The sequence below is a fragment of the Geotrypetes seraphini genome, chromosome 8 (assembly GCF_902459505.1).
Source record: "Geotrypetes seraphini chromosome 8, aGeoSer1.1, whole genome shotgun sequence".
Lineage (NCBI taxonomy): Eukaryota > Metazoa > Chordata > Amphibia > Gymnophiona > Dermophiidae > Geotrypetes > Geotrypetes seraphini.
Window position 1 is genome coordinate 6101323 of NC_047091.1, and position 24285 is coordinate 6125607.

At 44.3% G+C, this 24285-nt stretch overlaps 1 protein-coding gene across 1 annotated transcript in view; it reads right to left on the reverse strand.

Annotated features, from left to right (window-relative positions):
• Positions 1-653: 653 nt before the first annotated feature.
• The window catches only part of WASF2 (WASP family member 2), a 66765-nt gene continuing 43133 nt past the window's right edge, over positions 654-24285 (reverse strand). Inside the window, exons 3-9 of the mRNA XM_033954147.1 lie at positions 23735-23869; positions 22459-22612; positions 17824-17941; positions 15804-15934; positions 10162-10317; positions 8059-8561; positions 654-4792 (exon numbers count right to left, since the gene is read on the reverse strand). Coding sequence (XP_033810038.1) covers positions 4635-4792; positions 8059-8561; positions 10162-10317; positions 15804-15934; positions 17824-17941; positions 22459-22612; positions 23735-23869 — 1355 coding nt within the window. The 3' untranslated portion in view covers positions 654-4634. The remainder of the gene's footprint in view (positions 4793-8058; positions 8562-10161; positions 10318-15803; positions 15935-17823; positions 17942-22458; positions 22613-23734; positions 23870-24285) is intronic.

Below are 24285 nucleotides of genomic sequence, written 5' to 3' on the forward strand. Positions count from 1 at the left end.
ACATGGTTTAAAGGGCTGTACAGAAACAGACTAACCCAGTTAACATCATACATGTACAGGCTGTAGTCCAGTGGTCTCAAACTCGTGGCCCAGGGTACCGCCAGGTACTATTTTGAGGCCCTCGGTCTGTTTATCATAATCACAAAAGTAAAATAAAACAGTTTCTTGAGCATATGTCTCTCTAGCTATAAATGACAATATTATTATTAAGACTTAGCCAAAAGGAAAGATTTAAGAACTAGAAAGAGTTTTACCTCATGCAAAATTGTCATTTCTTTAATAAGACATGAACCATTTTTTTTCTGAGGCCCTCCAAGGACCCACAAATCCAAAATGTGGCCCTGCAAAGGGTTGGAGTTGGAGACCACTGCTGTAGTCTGATCAGGTTTTTGGAACAAACAGAAAGTATAGACTTAGGGCTCCTTTTACTAAGGTGTGCATTTTTAGCGCATGCACAAAATTACCACGCACTACACCGTGCGGTACGCTTCTAGAATAATGCCAGCTCAATGCTGGTGTTAAAGTCTAGTTTGTAAAAGGAGCCCTTAGTGGTGAGAAATATAAAACTCTTAAAGGTCAATTGACACTAAGCCAGGTCAGATGAAGTATCCAGTTAAGATGCCAGAAACATGATTATGAAACCAAAACATAAATATCTGCTATATTACTTTACTATTCATCTCAGAAAGATAGAAAATTCACAACATTATGGCTACATTTTTTAAAAAAAGGTTAAGTGCATAAAAAAGAAATCAACTTGCACTCTAATATCTATAATCAGAGGACCCAACAAGATTAGAGAAGTAGAAACAAATTTCAAAGTTATACATTTTTTAAGTCATCGATGGCATTTAACACAAGTCATTTTTCTTGCCAGAATGAACCACCGTTTTTGCATAGTTACCCTGATTTTGTACTCGTTTAAGCCGCCCTCCAGCAGATTCTCCATGTCTGCCAGGCCTCCTCACTCCCCTCCCAGAGTCTACAGAAAGTTTTGCATTAAAACAAGGCAATAGCAGAGTACAAAGTCTTTAGTTAGAAAATCCTCTTATTGCTCCGTGTGCCGTCCCCTTTCCCTGCCAACTGGAGCATCTAAAAAAACACATTTTACACCATTTGATAAAATAAGGCACTTTTTGCATCCTGCATAGTTCTAATTTATTCTTACATTTGCTGCTTCTCAACATGGGTTTGAAACCATTACAAGAATGGTTCCAAATCAAGGCTTTTAATATGTAGAAGGCTAGACAATCTTATCTGTCTGATCTTTACAATTGCGATACTCGTATTTAAGATTTTGCTGGACAGTACACACTTCCTTCCTACATCATGCTGGGAAATAATGGCTGCTCAACAGGGATCTTCTTTACTCAAGTCCCGCATAGCTCAAAATGATTACATGGTGGCCTTGGTAGCCAGCTTCTCGCTTATCTGACCTTCTGAAGTTGTGCGGCTCCTTCCTCATCGCCTCCATCTCTTATAATGGCTGACAGTAAGCAGGTCAAAAAATGAAATCTTTCGGAGCCCTTTTGCAGCTAGACAAGGTCACTTGTATTGCACACCGTTCGCACTTTTTAAAACCCGTTTGCGGACGGGACATGGATGGAAAAATGGCCTCAGCAAAATCAAAAGTCGAGGCTTGGGGCGTGGAACAGGCCCCGCTGGGCTGTGACCGCGAAAGGGAAAAAGTTTAAAAAAAAAAAAAAAGTTATTTTTTTTTTTTTTTTTTTACTTAAAACAAAAGGAAAAAGAAAACTGACAGAAAAGTCAGGAAAAAAGCCCCGTGAGCGGGAAGGCAGCAAAAAAATATCAACGGCCGTTGATAAGCGACTTCTTAGCTCTGCGGAAACTAAAGAACGTCGGGCGGGAAGGCCCTTCCGCATGCGCAGTGCGGGCTATCGTGAACTTTCTAAACTCTTAAAGTGGCGATACACTTTTAAAGTGGTCCGGACCGGGACTCCATCAGTAAGAATATGCTGCCTGCTTGTCCTGGGATAATGTATATTCTTGCAGCTTCTTTATCCATTCTCAAGATCTGTTTCAACATACTAATCTTGTCCCATTCCAAAAATTCCTCAGCCAGCTCACAGCCTCCCCCCCCCCCCCAACCAGGTCTTACTCTCAGTTTTGTTCAGCTAAATTTTCAGCTATCTGGTGTCTGGACCACAAGGCTCCTTAAGTCCTATTACTAAACCTGGTCCGTCCGCCAACATTCAACAAGTTTAACATGTGAAGGTGGTGCAAAGAGGACCAAATATACTTAGGACATTATCCTAACCCTTCTCGTGCTCCTTTCAAGGATTAACAGCTGTGTTTGTCCTCACTTACTCACATCACAAACTAAAAAAGCAAAATGCTCGGAAGGAATACCTGGAGATTTCAGCTCCATCAGGCTTCACAGCTGCAGGTGATCCTAATTTCAGCTCTCCTAGGAGCTTATGCTCTGGGCCTCAGCTTGGCATCAAAAATGGAAAATTATTTTTACCTGGTTCAGAGAAGAGCGAAAAAGCCTGAAGTAGGAACCAGTTAGGCTAAAGATGTCCGATTACTCCCAGAGACAAGCAGTGCAGACTGGATCTTATTCAGATGCACACAATCTGTGTACTCATGAGAAATAGTGTGCATATGCCAACTAATCTTCAAATCTGGACATCTGACACTTCTAGATTGCGCTATTTTCTGGAATGTATTAGATACATATAAAGAACATTATCAAAATATTTTCAAAGTTATATAAAAGTCATAAAATAGAAAAAAGTAGCCAACTAGCTATAAAAAAGGCCTGGTGGCCTGGCCTTGGCACACAGTAGCTGTAAGTGTACATCCCAGAGTTACAGGGTGAAAAAGGATGGTTGGCCACCATTTTTGTCGCTGACCACTTCCACACCCACCAGGCAAAGAGTATGAGAAACATCTCTCTGTATGTAAGTGATATGTATATATTCATACAACGATTAATCATATTTTAAGCCCATTCCTACAACTACTACAGTGCTCGTGAAGCTCCGTCACTTCACGTGTATTCTGCATAAATTCAATAGTTAATCTAAAAAGTCTTTCCCTATCTATATGGACCAACACAAAGTAGCCCATTCTTTCATTTCACTTGTGGGAGGGAAATAATTGATTTCCATATTATCAGAATCAAAGTTTTTGATTGGTTCCTTATTAACTCGTGCACTGAATATTCCATTTGCAAGAATAGACAAGCCCAACGCATTTCCTATGGAATGAGTTCTTGCCTCATTAAATATGCTATTTTTTCAACACACACACCTGGTCCCCCTCCCCCCCCCCAAAAAAAAAGTATTGTGAAAAGATAAACCCTCAGAACTATGACAAAAAAGATAGCTGCTAACCAACTACCATAGTGCATGACAAGTTACATTTAATGCTAGAAATGCATTTCTTCCAGACATCTTCAAGAGGGTTTGATTTGGGGGGGAATAAAATCTTTTTCATGACGGAAAAGGCAAGAGGAATTTCCAGAATGCTAAGGAAACAAGTAGTCTTTGGGGCCTCACCATAATACAGCCAGACCAGGAAGTGAAAAACATGAGGATAAGACTTCTGAAGCTTCTACACAGGGATTCTTGCTAACACACTGGTGTATCCTTGGAGGTAAGTATGACAAGAGCCAAGGGGTGCTCTTTCCCTGGAATTCAGCATAACCGTGCTTAAACCTATTTCTCTATCTGCACAAGTAGAATCAAAGCTAGGAACCCCTGCTCCTAATGTGCTTCCTATGTTCGTCTGCTTTTAAGACAGTGTCCTGTGCAGGGCACTGGAGCATACAGGCAGCTGACAAAGGACGGTGTGTAACCGTGCAATGTATTGGCTCTGAGGAGAATACCAATCAATAAAATATCCCATAACAGCAACATAAAAATCAGGTTAGAACAATCCTTTTAATAGCCAGTCGCTAAATTCTTGATTCCAGGACCGCATAATGGGTAGGGGAGAATGTGCTCTAATGTGCAGCGAGGAATCTAAAGAAACCCCTCTGCAGCCCTGGCGTGTCTTCCTCTTTTCAGAGCCACACCAAGCTTTGGCACTTGGCAAGGGGAACAGAAAAACAGGGATTGGTTGCACGTAGGGCCAGTATCGGAACGCACACCTTTGCTTATCTTCCAGTGCTGATCTCTAGAGGCCAGGATATAAGAAGCAGAACAGAATTGGCTATAATATGGGATGTCCCTGAAAAAAAATCAACATTGAAGATTGTGCTTACATATGAACTGCATAGATAGCTGAAGCACATGGCAAACGATTTGCAATTTCCTTGAATCTTCCTGTGCAAACTTATTCATCCGCTGATTCTAGAGTGTGTTAGGGGAATTAGCACCTACATTATGAACGTACAAGCTTTCATCAATAATCAGTAAGGTTATAGCTGTTATGCAGTTCCTCTATCTCCCTTTCCCTCACTTCCCCAATCACATAGAACCAGCCAGTCCCATCCGCATTTAAGGGTATGTACAAAGAGCTCTCCTGAGTGAAACGCCCCAAATCTCTTCTCCTCTCAAAGCCACCTTGGGAATCTATTGGAGGTCACTAGTAAACCTTTGCTCTGTGGAGCAGTTTTGGCAATGAAAACGATTAGTTGAATCTTCCAAAAGAGGTTAGTTAGGAGATTAATCAGACCAGTCATCTTCGTCAAACTCAGAGGAGTCGTCTTCCGAGTCGCTGTACTCCACAGCAATGCGACGAGAGAGGATGGTCGCCACATCGTTTCCCCCAACGTCCCTTTTCTCATGCTCCAGCTGCTCCTCCACTTTTCGCAACTGGAATCCTGTCAAGAAAAGAGAATGGCAATAGTCACCTGAGGGAGTGAAAATGTGGAGGAGGGCAAGAAGTAGGAATTTCTCCTAAAGCAGGATTCACATTATCAGCATAATAAGCTACAAAAGTTAGCAGGTGCTAGAATCACCATCTCAGAACTGCAGTGTCATGGGTCCAAATTGTTCACAACCTAAATTTTGCACATTAAGAAGATTAACTGGTTAGAGCAAAGTGCTGAGAACTCAGGAAACCAGTACTGAAATCTCACATATGTTTGCATACCACAAATCAGTCAATTTTCATGTCGATCTAGTTAGAGGCAGGATACCCTGCAGAGAATCCAGTTTTCTCTAGGACCAATATGGCTGCCAACTTGAGCTACAAGTTGCAGTAACACTAGATTAAGACGCAAGAATCAAACAAATCATGTTATGGGCACAGATGCCATGGCAAAAAATGAAAATGGTACATATAATATGGAAATAGGAACTAAGGTAAAACTGAAAAGCAAATAATGGACAGCAAATACTAAAGCTGGTTTGAAACCCATGGCCCAAAAAGTTCAGGGAGCACCAAGAACAGGCTCCGTAGAGCACAGTCATTCAATGTTTCTCTGGAAGTTTTGAGCTTTAGAGTCCCTGGAGGATGACAACACTCCCAAGATGGGATTAGTGACAAATAGAATACAAAAAGCAGTACAGTATTCCCCCGCAAATTCACAGATTCAGTTATTTGTGGTATTTTCGGACTGCCTCTTCTGGTCAGAAAATATAGGGAATGAGTCCGCCAATCAGCCTTCTGCACAGCCGATTCCTCCTCCTCTCCCCCCCCTGGTCAGCCAATCAGCCTTCTGCACTAGCGATTCCTCCTCTCCCCCCCCTGGTCAGCCAATCAGCCTTCTGCACTAGCGATTCCTCCTCTCCCCCCCCCTGGTCAGCCAATCAGCCTTCTGCACTAGCGATTCCTCCTCTCCCCCCCCTGGTCAGCCAATCAGCCTTCTGCACAGCCGATTCCTCCTCCTCTCCCCCCCTGGTCAGCCAATCAGCCTTCTGCACTAGCGATTCCTCCTCTCCCCCCCCTGGTCAGCCAATCAGCCTTCTGCACTAGCGATTCCTCCTCTCCCCCCCCCTGGTCAGCCAATCAGCCTTCTGCACTAGCGATTCCTCCTCCCCCCCCCCTGGTCAGCCAATCAGCCTTCTGCACTAGCGATTCCTCCTCTCCCCCCCCTGGTCAGCCAATCAGCCTTCTGCACAGCCGATTCCTCCTCCTCTCCCCCCCTGGTCAGCCAATCAGCCTTCTGCACTAGCGATTCCTCCTCTCCCCCCCCTGGTCAGCCAATCAGCCTTCTGCACTAGCGATTCCTCCTCTCCCCCCCCTGGTCAGCCAATCAGCCTTCTGCACAGCCGATTCCTCCTCCTCTCCCCCCCTGGTCAGCCAATCAGCCTTCTGCACTAGCGATTCCTCCTCCCCCCCCCCTGGTCAGTCAATCAGCCTTCTGCACAGCCGATTCCTCCTCCTCTCCCCTCCCTGGTCAGCCAATCAGCCTTCTGCACTAGCGATTCCTCCTCTCCCCCCCCTGGTCAGCCAATCAGCCTTCTGCACTAGCGATTCCTCCTCTCCCCCCCCTGGTCAGCCAATCAGCCTTCTGCACTAGCGATTCCTCCTCTCCCCCCCCTGGTCAGCCAATCAGCCTTCTGCACTAGCGATTCCTCCTCTCCCCCCCCTGGTCAGCCAATCAGCCTTCTGCACTAGCGATTCCTCCTCTCCCCCCCCTGGTCAGCCAATCAGCCTTCTGCACAGCCGATTCCTCCTCCTCTCCCCCCCTGGTCAGCCAATCAGCCTTCTGCACTAGCGATTCCTCCTCTCCCCCCCCTGGTCAGCCAATCAGCCTTCTGCACAGCCGATTCCTCCTCTCCCCCCCCTGGTCAGCCAATCAGCCTTCTGCACTAGCGATTCCTCCTCTCCCCCCCCTGGTCAGCCAATCAGCCTTCTGCACAGCCGATTCCTCCTCCTCTCCCCCCCTGGTCAGCCAATCAGCCTTCTGCACTAGCGATTCCTCCTCTCCCCCCCCTGGTCAGTCAATCAGCCTTCTGCACAGCCGATTCCTCCTCCTCTCCCCTCCCTGGTCAGCCAATCAGCCTTCTGCACTAGCGATTCCTCCTCTCCCCCCCCTGGTCAGCCAATCAGCCTTCTGCACTAGCGATTCCTCCTCTCCCCCCCCTGGTCAGCCAATCAGCCTTCTGCACTAGCGATTCCTCCTCTCCCCCCCCTGGTCAGCCAATCAGCCTTCTGCACTAGCGATTCCTCCTCTCCCCCCCCTGGTCAGCCAATCAGCCTTCTGCACTAGCGATTCCTCCTCTCCCCCCCCTGGTCAGCCAATCAGCCTTCTGCACAGCCGATTCCTCCTCCTCCCCCCCCCTGGTCAGCCAATCAGCCTTCTGCACTAGCGATTCCTCCTCTCCCCCCCCTGGTCAGCCAATCAGCCTTCTGCACTAGCGATTCCTCCTCTCCCCCCCCTGGTCAGCCAATCAGCCTTCTGCACTAGCGATTCCTCCTCTCCCCCCCCTGGTCAGCCAATCAGCCTTCTGCACAGCCGATTCCTCCTCCTCTCCCCCCCTGGTCAGCCAATCAGCCTTCTGCACTAGCGATTCCTCCTCTCCCCCCCCTGGTCAGTCAATCAGCCTTCTGCACAGCCGATTCCTCCTCCTCTCCCCCCACCCGGAGAATACCAGGTATGATTTACTGCACCTGCCGGCGCCCCAGCTGTCCTCTCCTGCCTTTTTACAGACTCAAAACTCTAAATTCACGGGTGTTCCTGGAACAGAACCCCCGTGAATTTGAGGAGAGGGGGGGTAGTATATCCCAAAACATGGCAGTTAAGGAGAGGGAACCAGGAGCCGAAAACAGCAAAGCAGCCCCTACCCTGGACAACCGGCTCACTGGGATACAGGAATTTGCCGCTTACTGCATGGTGATCTAACACTGAAAGGATTCATGCACTTGTGCAGGAAGAGCACCGAGCAGCAGCAGCAGATTAGGGCTAACTCCACAGGCTCTTGTGGCATCATTAAAATGTAAGAAAGTGAGGCAGGTGGGAGAGAGGATCTGAAAGCAGACCGTCATAATGCCAGTCCCTCTGCTGCCCTGAGCAAGGAACAGAGCAGAGAAAAGGGTTCACTGGTTACTATGGCAACACACACCGGCTTCAGTGGGAAGAAGAGCAATACCAAGTTGAATTGGGGAGAGAAAATAATACAAGATAAAAGGGATTTTTACCTTGACGAATAGCAGACAGCAGATCACATCTGGCATCACTAACAGGAGGCAGCGAGGACTTTGGCTTTGCAGCGGAGTCTGATGGTGGAAAGGGCAGTGGCGGAGGACCATCCGTGTCCTGAAAAGCTAAAGGAGGGGGACCAGGTGGCGGAGGGGGAGGGGGGGCACCACCTGGCTGAGGGAAAGAAGATGGTGGCAGGGTGGAAAATTCCGGTGCGGGCGGAGGCAGCGGAGGAGGAGGAGGGGCCATAAACCCAGGGTGAGGAGGGAAGGCTGGAGGTGAGGGAGGGGGTGGAGTGGAAGGGGCCGGAAAACCCAGAGCGGGTGGAGGAGGAATAGTTCCACTAAATGGGGGCGGTGGGGGCGGAGCAGGGGGCGGAGAAAAGCCAGGTCTGGCCCCTGGTGATGCAATCGGTGGGGCAGGTGGAGGGTGGCTGGGGCTGACCAGACTCGAGCGTTTCTGGCCTCCAGGAAGAGATCCGCTTTGGCCGTCTATGGAGAAACTGGAGGGAAAACAAGAAGTTATAAGAAATGGAATCTTATGAACAAAAACTGCAGGATGGTGACTCAAGGCAATAGGGAACCCCCCCCCCAAACAAACCAACCCCCCCATAACATTCAGCCTTGTACAAAGAGAAGCTTGCTTTTAATCCCAGCATGCCATCACTTGAGTTTAATCATTTCCATTTGTGTGTTGGTTGCAATTTTGAGTCTGGTTTTCTAAACCAGCTGGAGACCAGGTATAGCTGCTGTCGGCCAGTGCTGCTAACTTTCCCGGCTTACACTACACAGGGTATTTAAATGTCTCTCTCACCTCTCTTCCATAGTAAATATGTACACTTTGAAAGAGGTGAGAGAGAGATACATTTTTAAACATCTTTGTATAAAGAGATCTTTGTCTAGCCCACAGAAGCCAATTTTCAAAATTATTGGTGGGGGGGGGGGGGTTAAACCCTATAGAATTTGCTTCTTCTTGGACATAGCCAACACGTTTGTTCAATATTGGGGGTGCTCTAACACCCTCCCCCCCCAGAGCTGGCTCCTATGGTCTATCTCCACATGCTTTATTTTGGGGCCATTCTAGCGGCTGTCCTCTAGACCAACTCCATCCTGTTTCTATCTTTTTAAAGATACGATCTCCAGAGATGTCTCCGACTTATACAGAGGCACTATCACCTCCTTTTTGCCTGCAGCTATTTCCTCTCTCTATATACCTAAGCATCCTTCTGGTTTTTGCTGTCACATTTTCTACTCGTTTGGTCGACCTTAAGATCAGAAAAGGTTACCCCCCTAAGTTTCACTTATTTTGTGCATGTATTGCTCCCAATGGTTTCTGGCTGTCAAGCATTCACAAACTGCTGTGAGAAAGTCTCTCTTTATCCTTGCTCTGCCTTCTGCCCATGTCTCAGGTAGGTGTGGTCTAGTGGTTTGCCTCAGTTTGCCCAGATGTCTCTCATTAGCAGAACCACCAACACTGCTCCCTCCCCCAATCATCCTGGTAGATGCTAATATGCAGTTTAGCCACCAGAAATGTAATGCCCCACCCCATGCGTCTCTCTATAGTACTATTCTGCATAAATATGGAGGCCACATTTGCAAAAGGATGTGGACAGATGCAGAGAAAGGATACTAAATCTATGCCAAGTCTGCACCAATGCTGGCTGAAGTATACCCAGGCTTTAAACATGCCTATGCCAAGAGGAACGAGGGGGGAAAAAGGGGTATACTCATGAGGTACTTGAATCAAAGAAAACAAGCCCAATAGTTAATTCATTTTTAGATGAGAAACTTCTAAACTAGATAGACACAGAAACAGAGAAAATTTGAAGACAGATAAAGGCCAAATAGCCCATCCAGTCTTCCCATCCACTATCTCCAACTCTTCTGTCACTATACATGAAAATCCTCTTACACTACCAAAGCTGGTGAAGAAAGGCATTAGTTGTATCTGCTCAAAAACTACAATACTTTTCAATAGTTAAGAGCAGATGCATCAAAGTCATTTTAGGGTGGGAAAGAAATATCTGAAATGTTCAGACAATGTCCCTTTACATCCTGAAGTGAGGCTGAACTAGTGAGGAATAACCCGGCGTGGAAGCTTACCTGAAATCCGCAGGAGGTGGTGGCAGAGAGTCATCCAAGAATAAGGGAGAAGATGGCAAAGCAGAGTCATACTGTGGTGGTGGTGGATAGTGTTGGATGTCCATATTCTCACCAGAGCTTATAGAACCATTTTGGTACACCATGTTGGAAGGATGGCTAAAGAAAAAAGGCTTTTCAAGAAAAAGGAAAAACACAGCCACACGTATACTGATAGAAAGCAAAAGAAGAAGTGGGGAAGGGATACAGTCACCCAACTTAAAGGACAATCAATTTACTGGCAACATATAAACAGCCAACACATATACAAAAGATGATGCAAGCTTAACAGAGAGTCTTTCCTTTTAGTATTAGACCCCAACACGGTCCGTGTTTCGGCTTAGAAAGCCTTCCTCAGGGGTGTATAAAAGAAAGCCAGTAGATGGCGACAGAGTACTGGATAAAATACCAAAAAAAGGAAAGCTCTCAATGTGTGATCAAAACGCCTGCAAATCAACGTGGTCCCACTCTAAAAATTGTTGCGAGCTATCACATGAGCCGAATGGGTGACTGTGTCCCTTCCCCACTCCTCCATTTATAAAACATAACGCAATAAGAGATTATAATCAGTGGCGTGCGGAGGAACGTGAACTCAGTTTTAGGGTTAAAAAACTAAAGTTCTATAACCTAGGTTACCATCAGTATTTTCCATGGTGTAGGTGTTTGAACAAGCATCTCTGGTCAAAACTTTCTCCTTTAATCTCACAGCTATTTTTATGGAGGTTTGGGATCCTTATATTCAGAATCTTTCCCCAAAAATAGGAAGTATGGTTATCAATGATTTATTATGAAAATTAGGTTTACTAATTACATTCTAGTTTTTTATTTTAATTCTTTATTTTTGTCAACTTTCATCCAGGGTGAGGGATTTCATTTAGGGGAAGATAGTGGGTAGGGGATGGAATTAAGGGGGGATGTAGATAAGATTGAATTAATTCATATAGAAATTAAATTTGAAAGAATGATTTCAATTTGTATGAAATATTATTGCGATTCTTACTGTATTGGCTGTATTTTTGTATTATCCTATTGCACTGATTATTTGATTCTTTCAATAAAATTTGTTATACATATATAATCTCACAGCTATTCAACTCGCCTATTAGTCTCAGCCCTGGTTATGTCAACTGCTTTGTAAAAAAAAGCAAGAGAGATGGGAACAATGGTAGCAGTTCAACAGGTACAAATGAGAAAAAGAACCACTTGGTCTACCCCAGGGCTAGGCAATTCCTGTCCTCGAGAGCCAAGAGCCAGGTCAGGTTTTCAGGATCTCCACAATGAATATGTATGAGATGGATTTGCATACACTGCCTCCTTGAGATGCAAATCTATCTCATGCATATTTATTGTGGCTATCCTGAAAACCTGGCCTGGCTCCGGCTCTCGAGGACCAGAATTGCCTACCCCTGGTCTACCCCAACACTCAATGCTCCCAAAATATATTTGCCAGAAAACAGAATGAACATTGGTTTCTCATCTCCCACAGTATCACCTGAGGGGAGATATGATTGAAATCTGCAAAATCCTGATTGATGTAGAACAGGTACAAGTGGATCGATTTTTCACTCCGTCAAAAATTACAAGGACTAGGGGACACTCGAAGTTACACGGAAATAAAACCAGTAGGAAGAAATATTTTTTCACTCAGAGAATAGTTAAGCTCTGGAACACGTTGCCAGAGGTTGTAGTAAGAGTGGATAGTGCGATCCAAGATGGCGATCTGAGAGCAGGATGCGCTGAGCTGCGTGTCCCAGGATCGTGTTTGGAAATTTTCTAGTGGTATTCACTTACCGCGATGCCGAAGAGACGGGGCCGGAGTGCCGCTTCTGCCTCGCGGCGTCCTGGAGCCCCGGGTCTCGGGAATATACATGATTTATTGCGGCGCATGCAGGAGGTCACAGCGACGTCGGACGGCGGCCCGCAGAGGACACAGGGAGGCGAACCCGTCGTGGATACTCTTGGGGCCGACACCACCCTCAGCCCCGACGTTAGGGCACCGCCCCCGCAGCCCCAGACGACCAGCTCTCCCAGGGGCGGGGAAACCCCGGATACACCGGTTTTCTCCTCTCCAGAGGCGAGGAAAGACTCGTTGGAGAGCATGGAGGTTGGGGCCCACCTTTCCAGGGCCCCCTTGGAGGTATCTGGAGGAATACCATCTCAATATGAGGGGGAAGGGCTGAAGACACCCCTCGAAGGACTCCAGGACGGTGAGCACTTTACATTTACACAAATTCCAATTGAACTGACTAAACCTGCAGAAGTGACTTTAGATTCTATTTGGGACTTAATGGCTGGTTTTGTTAAAAATATTACTCCTACATTTCAACAAATTCAAGGGAAAATTAAGGAACATGATAAGGAATTGAAGAACTTAAGAGAAGAAACGAATACTTCTAACTCATCTATTCAAAAAATAGAAAAAGAAATTGTATCATTGAAACAAATTCAAGAGACCCTAGTTAAAGACAATACTAACCTAAGGAAGAAGATTGAAATGCTTGAGAACTCACGTAGTAATAATTTAAGGTTAATTAATTTTCCAAGACTTGAGTTAGTAACACCTAGAGATATGCTTAAGAGATATCTAGTGGAGAATTTAGAGATACCCGAAGATTCATTACCACCTTTTTCAAGGGTTTATTATTTGCCTGATAAAGAACAAAATCAACAACCAAAAGTAAAATCTTCAGATCAAGAACCCTTAAACATTTCACAGATCTTAGAAACATCTGAGAAGGATTTGGCATCACCAGCCACTATGATTATTACTTTAGCTTTGACAATTGATAAAAAACATGGTTGTAAAAACTTTTCTTTAAAAATAGACAAAAAAGCTTTCTTGGTTATAAAATACAAATGTTCCCAGATTTAGCACGGGAGACGCAAAGACGCCGCCGTGAATTTCTTCTTTTGAAACCTGGGGTTTTATCTTTGGGGGCAACTTTTTATTTGAGACACCCTTGTAAATGTATTGTGTATTACCGTACTCTCAAATATGTGTTTTTTGAACCATCACAACTGACAAATTTCGTGGCTATGTCTCGCCTGAAGGTTAACAATCTCTGAGCCCTATAATTTGGATATTGTGACCCTATCTCATTGCTATAGCTCTCAGTTTCTTAATATTATTATTGTCTTTTTTATAATTTCGCCAATTTTCTTTAATTCTTGGATCTTAATTTGTGGACTTGAGCATAAATAGTATATTTGTTAACTTAGGAATTATATTACTATTGTACTTGATATCTATTCTATCCTTGCTTTCTGTACAAGTGTAATACTTGAAATTTAAGTTGAAAATAATAAAAAATTAAAAAAAATTAAAAAAAAGAGTGGATAGCGCAGCTGGTTTAATTATAATTTTGTAAACACATAATTGTCTTCTTGTATTAATAATTGGGAGGAGGGGGGAGAAAATGATTGTTTATGTATAAATTGTGTATTTAATAGTGCGCTTTGTGAAATATTTATGTTCAAGTAATTGTATTGCACTGTCAAAGTTTAAAAATCAATATTTATATTAAAAAAAAAGAAAGGTTTGGACAAGTTCCTGGAGGAAAAGTCCATAGTCTGTTATTGAGAAAGACACGGGGGAAGCCACTGCTTGCCCTGCATGGGTAGCATGGAATGTTGACACTTGTTGAGGATTCCGCAAGGAATGTTGCTCCTATTTGGGTTTCCGGAATCTTGCTTACGCCTTGAGATTCTGGAATGTTGCTACTCTTTGGGTTTTGACCTGGATTGGCCACCGTGAGAACGGGCTACTTGACATTCAAAAGCACTCCACATTGGTCATCCCCCTACTTTTTTCATATAACACCCTAGTTACTATCTAGAAATGTCCATTCCTCTAACCACAATTTGCTAATCATTCCTTCATTTCGACACATTTGCTCTGACATCATTTGTTCAAAGACTTTTACTGTGAATATACTCACACTTTGGAATTCATTACCATTTCATCTTTGTTTAGAAAACAATCGTGAAATATTTAAGATAGCGTTAGAGAAATTTTTGTTTAAAGATGGGGTTTTTTTTGGCCCAAGCTTGCCTACCCTCCTTGGTCCCTCTATGACATGGCAGAGCGAGTGCAATAGTCTGGTTCTTTTGCTGGCTTCCCCCCCCCCCCCCCCCCCCCCAATTACATCAGCTTGCATAGAGAAGTCGCTGATTCCAAGCATTTACAGAGAAAATCGCTGATTCCCGGCACTTTATTTCACCGTGTTTTGCCTCTCCTTCAGGAACAGGCCAGGTCTGCTACCATGTTATTCGCGGTTTCACCATATTCTTGATGGTTTTTAATAGAAAACAACGAATAAGATATGAAAAAAGTTATTCGCGGTTTTTCTGTATTCACGGGTCTGTTAATCCCCTATCACAGCGAATACGGTGGGAGAAGTGTAATATTAAAAAGTAAAGGAATCCACCCAGTATATCAAATGAAAATTAAACTTGAAATTTTTGATTTTGCAACTGTATAAAAACATTCAGCTGATAATGTAAATAGCACACAAATTCTAGCCAACTAATGAAGGGACCCAAGAGTGAATTCTAACAAGAGGCTATTTTTCCCCAGGATGGCTATAGCTGGAGCCTTCAGTCCATAAGGACGTCGCAAGCATTTGGGGGGAGGAGGAGGTTGCAATGGCAAACAAATGCATAACAAAAAAGTCAGTGTAGCTCCCGTTTAAATCACTTCTTCAAAAAGCCTCAAGGTATATTTAGTCATTTTAATTACAATTAATGAGGCCCAACATTCTACACCAGTGTCTCGCAAACGTTTTCGAGCCGGGGCACACTAAACCTAGTGTCCCTGGCTCGAGACAACCGGAAGTGCGCTGGCGTCAGCATGATGATGTCACACCGTCAGTGCATACACATAGGCCCTTCAAACGGGTCTTGCGCTGGAGAGACGGTCCGGCAGAGAGAAGAGATGCTGGTGTCAGGAGATTGCTTACAGGACGTGCCTCTCTTCACGAAAGGCACGTCCTGTAGACAGTCAGCCAGTGCCGGCTTCTCTAAATCTCAGGAGGCACAGTTTGCGATACACTGTTCTGCACTATAGCGTGTGGTACTTTCAACTTTCCGCTACTATGATTAACTTGCCTTTTTCTCATTTACTTTGCTTTTCTGTGTAGTATGCAGATGTGAGCATCTTGCTCTAGACAGGCAATTTTAAATTATGACAGCATATGTCCAGTTACAATTCCTGTATACTGCTTTGGGTGAATCTCTCTCAAAAGGCAGTAAATAAATCTTAATTAAAAAAAATGGCAAAAGCAAGCTTGGGAAAAAAAAAAACCACCCAGAGCAGCAGGCTCAAAGCTTCCATCGTGCATACAGCTGTCCATTCAGAGAAGGTGGAAGGAGGGGTGAGCTCGGGTGCACCTCCTTGCTGTCAGTATCAGAAAATGAGGGTAGTAAAGATAAGAGAGATGAAGTCACCTTGCCCTACAGCTCATATTACTTTCAGTACATGTCTCTGAAGTTCGAGTGCGTGCTCCAGCCTGAACTCACATTCCTCTGGGAAACAAGAGGAATAATGAGCAGACATCCGAGTCCCTTCGAGAAGACCAGAAAGCACCAAGCCTAGAGAAATCTCATACCTTTGGGGCAAGTTCTTGTCCTTCTGTTCCACAAACTCCTGCCCCATCTTTCGCTTCTCCCATTCCTCCTTTCGTGTCCGGATCTTGCGAGGATTCACATACTCACGGTTTGGATTATCTTTCTTTTCTTTCTAAATAGCATAAGGGGGGGGGGGGGGGAAGGTGGTTATTTTCAGAAACTGGAGATCTTTTTGGAGTATCTGTTATGTGCCATTTCTCACAGTTGATTTATTGAGATATTTCCCTTAAGTTTTATAATTCAATTTCACCGCCACTGATTTTGTTTCTTTCCCCACCTTTTGCATTTGTCGATACGCTAACGCTCAAGGATTGCGGTTTAATAGGATACACGGAACGCCTTTTTTATTCAGTGTTGCAGAAATTAAGATGACAAAAAAAGTTGCTAAAAATAAATAAATCCCTATAGCCCTGTAGATTTACGCCTGATCAGTCCCCGAATGGGGCCAACGAGAGGTGTGCTGGGAGGTACACTGGTGTTTCCTAAAGGCCATACCCAAAACACTGTACCCGCATATCAATACATTGAAGGACACGGTTTACTTCAGGCAACACATTAAGTCCAGGGTTGTTTTTTTTTGCAGGTCAATCCTGAGCTTATCTGGAAGCAGTGTAAGGGTTGAGGGGCTCTTGGCTGGGGTAAAGACCAGTGTCTGCATTCTAATACTCCAAACTGTTTTCCCTTTTGCTGTGAAGCAAACACATTTGTGCAATTCTGAGGAAATCAGTAACCTTTTTATAGACACACACACGCTTGCTGTACTCAAGCGTGTGTAGGAACTAATTTGAGCGCTCTCAAGTACTACAGGGCTCAAAGATGGAGAAAATTAACTGAAAGCCACCTTCATCTCCTTCACAGGCATTAACTCCTGTGGCTCTCTCCAAGCTGCTTCCTGCTTTGATCTCAATCTCCACACGGAAGGTCGTACAGGTGCTGTAACTCTGCAATGCTCAAGAATTTTCTATCCAGCAGCTTTTGGATATTAACCAGCCACCTTTATGCTTTACAGCTGGACCTACTAGAGCAACTTTTCTAAGTGAATTAAGAGAAGTAACTACCGTGTTTCCCCAAAAATAAGCCCTAGCATGATTTTTGGGGTAGGTCTTAATATAAGCCCTAGTTGCTGGCAGCAGCAGCGCTCTCCCCCCCAGCTCTCCCTCCCATCCAAACTGCGAGACTAAATATACCTTATAACAAACCGGCAGCAATCTAGACAGGCTCCTTCACGGCCTGGGCCATTCTTCTGCCGCATCACTGATGACATCATCAGCAATGCGGCAGAGAAACGGCCCAGGCCGCGAAGGAGCCTGTCTACATTGCTGCCCACGCTGCCAGTTTGTTATAAGGTACATTTAGTCTCGTGGTTCGGATGGGAGAGATGGGTCATCAGGGCGGGGTGGGGGTGCGCAGCGGTGGCGGGGATAGAAAGATGCTACACGGGAGATGGGAGGAAGGGATAGAAGTTGCAAGAGATGGAGGGAGGGATACAAACTGCAAGTGTTCTGCTGCACAAGGGATGGGAGGGAGGGATAGAAAAATACTGCACAAGGGGATGGGTGAGGAAAGATGCTGCACAAGTGGGGTGGGGGTGGGGAGAAAATTAATAGGAAGAATTGGGGTGGAGGAGAGGAAGGGAGAGATGATCATTGTACACACAAAAAAATAAGATATCCCTGAAAATAAGAACTAGTGCCTTTTTTGGGCCCAAAATTAAATATATATAAGACAGTGTCTTCTTTTTGGGGAAGTCCGGTATTTGCCAGGATGTTTGTCTTCCCTCTCACTCCTCCTGCTTGCCATGTCCCTCTCTTCATTTCTCATTTAAGAAATTCGTATGCTTTTTAGCTCGCCACCCCAGCTGTTTCTTCCTTCACATCAGTTCTATGGCATTTTCCCATGATCTTTCATAAACTTTTCTCTTTCATATGCTTAGTCGTCGCTTCTCCACAAGATTCCCCAGAACCATTTTGCAAAATCCCTGCATCCTTCCACCTCACTTACCCTGTGTTTCCTTTTCTCCTTCATGATATCCTTTGTATCCTGAAGCATCTGCTCCTTCCACAGGTCAAAGAAATATGAAGGGTCAGTATAAAACTTGAGTGCTTCTTTGCCATCCTCCCTGACAAGAGGACAGAACATGTGATTAAAGTCAGTCTTCATAAGAAACAAGCCAGCTCCAAAATGTTAAAACTCCATATTTCCTGCCCTTTGTTCTTTCACAGACAGGTATCAAATATTTCCTCCTGTATCTGTAAGCATATAGGAACAATTCTGTGACATAATAAAATCCTAACTACTAGTTCAATGCTCAGCAATCATTCTGAGGACACAACTTCAATTCACACAGCTACAGAAAGTGCACAGCCTCTGGACAGCGCTGGACAATGTCCTATGGAAAGCCTACCCAGGTTGCAACCCCAAATGCAGATTTCATAATCCCATTTAGGAAGCTCTGCTCTAGTACCAGGTTGTAAAAACTCACCTGATTCACCCAGGAACTCCCTCTAATGCAGTGTCTTGCTAACTTTCCAGCCGGCGGCATACTAAATTCAGTGCCCCGGCCGGAAGGCACCTGGAAGTGCGCGGATGTTGACATGATGTTGTCATTTGGATGCGCGAAGGCCCATCTGGCAGCACCCACTTTGGTGAAAGGATCTGGGAGGTGCGGGGATAGGAGAGACGTCCGTGCCGGCTGACTTCCTACAGGACGTGCCTCTCGCCGCAAGAGGCATGTCCTGTAGGCAGTCAGCCAATGTAGACGACTCTCCTCCTCACCAGTATGTCACAGCACACTTGAAATCTCAGGAGTCACAGTTTGCGATACACTGTTCTAATATATAGTTTTGCTCTGCAAACTGATACCTTACAGCACAGGTGTCAAACTCAAGGTCCACGGGCCAATCCAGCCCACCTGGTCATTTTATGCGGCCCGCGGTCCGATACCCCATGTGTTACCTTGTGGCTGGCTCCCTCCTCCTCACAGCCATAATGTGCATGTAGCCACGTGCAGCGGCTCCTCGCGCATCCTGCACCTCATCCAGAAGCATTCCCTCCAACGTTGCGACGTCAGAGAGAAGGCTTCCGGTTCAGGTGCAGGACGCATGCACGCGGCTTCGTGCACACTGCGGCTGTGAGAAGGGAGCCAGTCACAAGATAACACCAGGAGGGGGGGCATCAGACCGCGGGCTGCATAAAACGGCCAGGTTGGAGCCGGACAGAAGGTTAGACACCCGCCAGAGGGAGGCACAGCATGGAGGGAGGGAGATAACAAAGGTAGGGGGAATGGTTTTATTTTCAAGTTAGTGATTGAGTTGTGTCCATTTTGAGCATTTTAATCTGCTATCTTTTGCACTGCTCAGGAAGAAATACATTTGTTTCTTTTTCTCTGGGGGTTGGGGTTGTACTGCATGCAGAATCTTGAATCTTAGAGAGTTTTTGGTCCCATATTTGCATAGGGGTTATCTGTGTTTTGGTAAGAATGAATGTTGAGAAGCATACAGTGTGCTCTGTGTAGTTTAATTTTGTGGTTAACCATTACCATTATGTGTTAATAAGATTATATTGGGTGTGAATATATGAAAAATGAATTGAAAAAATGGTGTTATAATTAGTATTATTATGGGGGCGGGGTTTGGGGTGGACATTGGGTTGGGGTTTGGCCCACGTCTTAGCCTGTGTTTTGGATTTCGGCCCCTTAATGTGTTTGAGTTTGACAACCCTGTCTTACAGAGTGTTCACTCCTTCCTGCTCTGAAATGGTAAAATCTTGCTTCTACCTGTGCAAGAATATATGGCAGTCTCTAACTGGTATGTTCTATACTGATGTATGTAATATTGTAACCCATTCTGGGCTCTTTTGGGAGGATGGGCTAAAAAAAAAAAAAAAAAAAAAAATATTACATGTGGCAGCTCCATTTTTGCCCCTTCCCCTGTTTGCAGAAGTCGTTCTAAGAAAATGGCACAGTTTCAAGGGAGCCTGAACAGAAAGGGGCAGCTTTTGCCTCTCGTCGGAACCTATGGTTGGCTTTAACTTTCGCTAAACACTTTAGCATGGTCCTGCGTGGTAGGGTTGGATCCCATGCAAAATGACTGAACAAAACAGCTCTGTCCTTTCACGCACTCCCCCATTTTGGTTTTCTGCCATCTTCCCTTTCTTTCTCTAGAGAATCTCATCAGATGTGACTCCTGCTGACACAGGAAAACACCAAGGCTGTTCGGTGTATCTGAGCATGCTCACTAGCAGCAGGTAGCAGCATACTGGTCAATGCCTTCTGCATGCAGAGCGCAGACCACCGAACACCCAGAATCCTGCCATTCCCTTTGGAAAAGGCAGAAAGAGGCAAATATTTCAGCGTGACCAACTGGGACCTTACTGTAATTTTTTTTTTCCTTGGCAGGAAATGGTAACTTCTGGTCACAAGGGCCCTAAATCAGACTCCCGTCCTTGGGTTTCAGAAAGACTAACTATTCTCTTTTACCGTTAAAAAAAAAAAAAAAAAAAAGCAGATAGATGCCTCTAGCAACCTGAAATTACTTTGTTAAAAACCTTCCACAAAAGACATTTATGGACATTTAGAGGGAGGCAGAGCAACGTGAGATATTCTTATACTACTTCGGTTTCATTCGCGCTTGTGAGATTATAAAAAGCATCTCCCAAGAAGGAACTAATCAGCAGTTTGATTTTGCATCTTTTGCCCTGCTTGAGGTCAGGAACGAGCAAAGAAACGCCAATAAGGACCAGACTGCCCCAGACAGCATCTTGTATGTTCTAAGCCAGCTCTTTAGCTAGTAGTCATGAAGGAGGGCTAGCAAGCGCTGTCATTAATAAGTGACGTGGTCTTCTCTGAAAGAGATAGAAAATGCAGCGTATGTAATCAGACTGAGGCTTGAAGATTATTAAGAGCAGCTTAGCTCTTTGAATCTGGACAGTAGCAATGGTGGGAGGCGCTGGTTGGGGTTACGGATTCTCCCAGGACACATGGGTGGATTATTTTCTGTGTTAATGGAGAAACAAAATAAGCAAAGGACATGTCATTATAGGAGCTTGAAGCCACAGTCACATGGCTTCCATCAAAGAAGCCAAACAGAATAAAAGGCAGCTCGATATTAAAGGATGCGCAAGTGGTACCTATGGTATACATTTCGACTAGTTATTGGGATAAGAACCACACACACATGAACCAAAATATTAGCTGTCCTTTAAAAATGAAAAATACTATGTTTCCAAGTTTATTATTTCTTTGACATACAGTCTATCAAAAAAAGTATCTATGATTTAAAAAAAGTTTACAATGATTAAAAAAACAAAACACAAAAACCCATAAAAATAAATATCCACACGTGACATTTAAAATTTGTAGAGGGGAGGGGAATACGAGACCCCGAAGGTCTATCATGACAGGAAGGAAGGAACTAGAGGTGGAAAAAAATACATTGAGATAAAAAAAATTTTAAATATCAGAGGTGGAAAGGAAGAAACAATTTGGGAGAGTTTCGCTATATTTAACACGGGGGGGGGGGGGGAGGGGGGAACCCCCATTGTGTGTGCCAGCTAACTATTTAAGAAGAGAAATATTAAGATACTGCTTTCAGTAGTGCTATAGTCCATGGATAATCAGTCTGTATAATCAGAGTGTAGGAAGATCACTCCTGCCCCACGTCACCTCTAGACCACCAGGTAAGATCCGTGCTCCCGGGGCAGCTGCTCGCCTCCTCTGCCTCCAATGGCCCCTTCCGCCTCCCTCCTTGCCCTGATCCAAGTCCCGGGGCCATTTTTTTTTATGCGGGCTGCCAACGAGCATCTCTCCGGGGGGTGGGGGGGGGCTGGGGGAAAAACACGAATAATCGAAACCGCGAATAGGGAGGGGGAAGTGTACCTGATTGTAAACCGACTAGATAACCTTTACAAGCAGTATATAAATACCTAACTAAATAAATAAATAAATGCTGAATCTTAAAGCTCTAGCAAAACACAGACTAGTTGTACCTTACAGAATAACCCATTCAACGCAGAAGTTTCTAAGGACAACAGATACAGGTGGCAAAGTAAATTCTAGTCCTTGAAGGTCTCTCAAAGAGCCAGCAGCCTGTCAATTTTGCTACTCCAGACTAGATTTCCCTCAAGGTTCACAGCTCCACAAAATGTGGAAATACAAACCAAATGGATCGCACCCTTTGTACACCCAATGGAATAGTCCGAGGCTGGTGCTCAAAGACAGCAGAACTGACCAACAAGTACAGACATGAGGAAGCTTTTTAAATCTAAGCCGAGAAAGTCACACTGCTGACTTGAATGACTATTTCTGAATGACCTAGTCAATCTCATCTTGCCTAGTAGCGAGTATTTTGTTTATATTTATTAAAACTTGATATACCGTCGAAGCTTGAGACAGTTCTCGGCAGTTTACAAAATTGTGATACATTTCAGGAATAAAGGAACGCCATAAAATATAGAACAGGCCTAGCAAGTGCAGTCTCACAGACAGGTATGTGTTGCTGTAACACAAGTCCTCAGGTAAAAGGTACAACTGGCAGGACCGTGATAAATTAGTGCTAATATAAAACGAATGAAGCATTCTACAAGTCACCAGTGGATATTCCACGCCCATGGGCTGAAAATACAAGGAGCCTTGCTTACCTGTAGGGGGAAAGGATGTTGAGAGGTGGAGGAGTATTGCATGTGCCGTAGGTTTCAAGAACTGGAACTGGCAGGGAGTCCCGGACAAAGAGCTGCTGGTCCTGGGCTGTGGAGCTCTTGAAGGCCTTCCTTGTGTTAATGCCTTGAAGGGACACTGAGGGAGGAAAAGGTGTATTAGTGTAAACAAGTCACCTTCCCTGTATGCTCTTCTAGAGTCATAAAAGACCCTTCAAAAGGTTTTGAAGCCAATTCTGAACTTTCAGGTACTGTGTTCGTCTACTCTCGACACTACCCATTGGCATGCTTCTGGTTAAAATGACTATATCAAATACAGTCGCTGTACACAAGAAAAAAAATGTGAAATTGAAGATGCCTCCTGAATGCATTCTGAGTGGGCTGTAAAGTTCAAATCCTGCTCCTCACTTCTCCCTTCACTGTCTCAGATAGCTTTCACTCTAAATGCTCGGAGGCAGAGGAAAAAAAAACCTACTGTACCACAAATGTAACTTACCTTTGAGTCTGGATTCTGAAAGGTAAGTAGTGATTTAAACAAACCAACAAAAAAAAATCATGTTTAGCAACCAAGTGGTAGCACGAGCGTATGTTTACAGTTTTATTAAGGCGACTTAAAATAAGAGACCGAAATATCAAGCATTATGAAATGTTCAGGAACAGAATGAGTTTTGCTCCAGTAAAGGGAGAGACCAGTCTGGTTTCCTAATCTCTTTCTCTCTCTCCCAGAAGCACCTCTACTTAAGCACTACTTAAACATTTCTCCAGCAGTGAGATGTACTTTGCACTGTACATAAACAAAAATAAGAGTCCTTGCCCTATGAGACTTCTGAGATGCATGCAAGACCATTTCCAATCTAATCTTCATTTTATATACCGAATCTACTCCCTAAGGAGCTCGACTTGGTTTACAGTTGGTTAAAAAATGAAACCAACAAGTAAAAACTGTGGGATAAAAACAGAAATTGGCTAGATTGGATGGATGGAAAAAGTTAGAAAAAAGTTGAATTGCTTAAAATTACTATACGATAGCTAAAATCAAATTAACTATTGTGAAAACAACCAGGTTTTTAAACTTTTTCGAAATTGAAATAATTGGTCTACCAGTCTTAGAGAATTCTCACCAATTTAAAAGTAAAAGATTTACTAAGCTTCCCAGGGCATTTCTAATAATCAAAGTAGATTAAACATACTTAAAGCAAGAGGGCCAGATCAAAAAGTGAGCATTTTTGGGCTTAGAGAGGACCACACACTTTCTTCTTACCTTCTTCTTCTTTGGGATCCAGCTGGGTGACTTTCACTTGTAGACGGTCAATCCTTTCTCCTAATGAAGTCACTCGCACAGCAAACTTGCTTGCCTCTGTAAACAGCTCACCAAAGATATCTTCAGCATATTTACCTGGAATTATCAGAAATGAGTGAATGACAAGTCTTCATCTTCACAAAAACAGAAAGCGTATAAGTTTTCTGATGGACTTAACTCTAAAATCTGGCCAGGCAGCAACCAAAAAGGTCTGTTCACGCAGACCCAGTAGAGATCTCAAGCATACATAACCACCTCACTTCATGGAGGCCATGGGTATTTCTAAACCTCAGTTGGATGGAGGACAAATAACATAGCCTAAATCAAATATACTGAGAAAGAGTAACAAATACATTTCTCACACATCCGATGGCTCTTCCACAGTGCTGTTTTATGCATCTATAATTATCACAAAAAAGCAATTATAAGGCTTTAAGCAACATTAAACCACCACCTCAGATACAGTCCTATCAAGTCAGTCCAAAGGACCACCCCGAGTCCTCTTCAGGAGT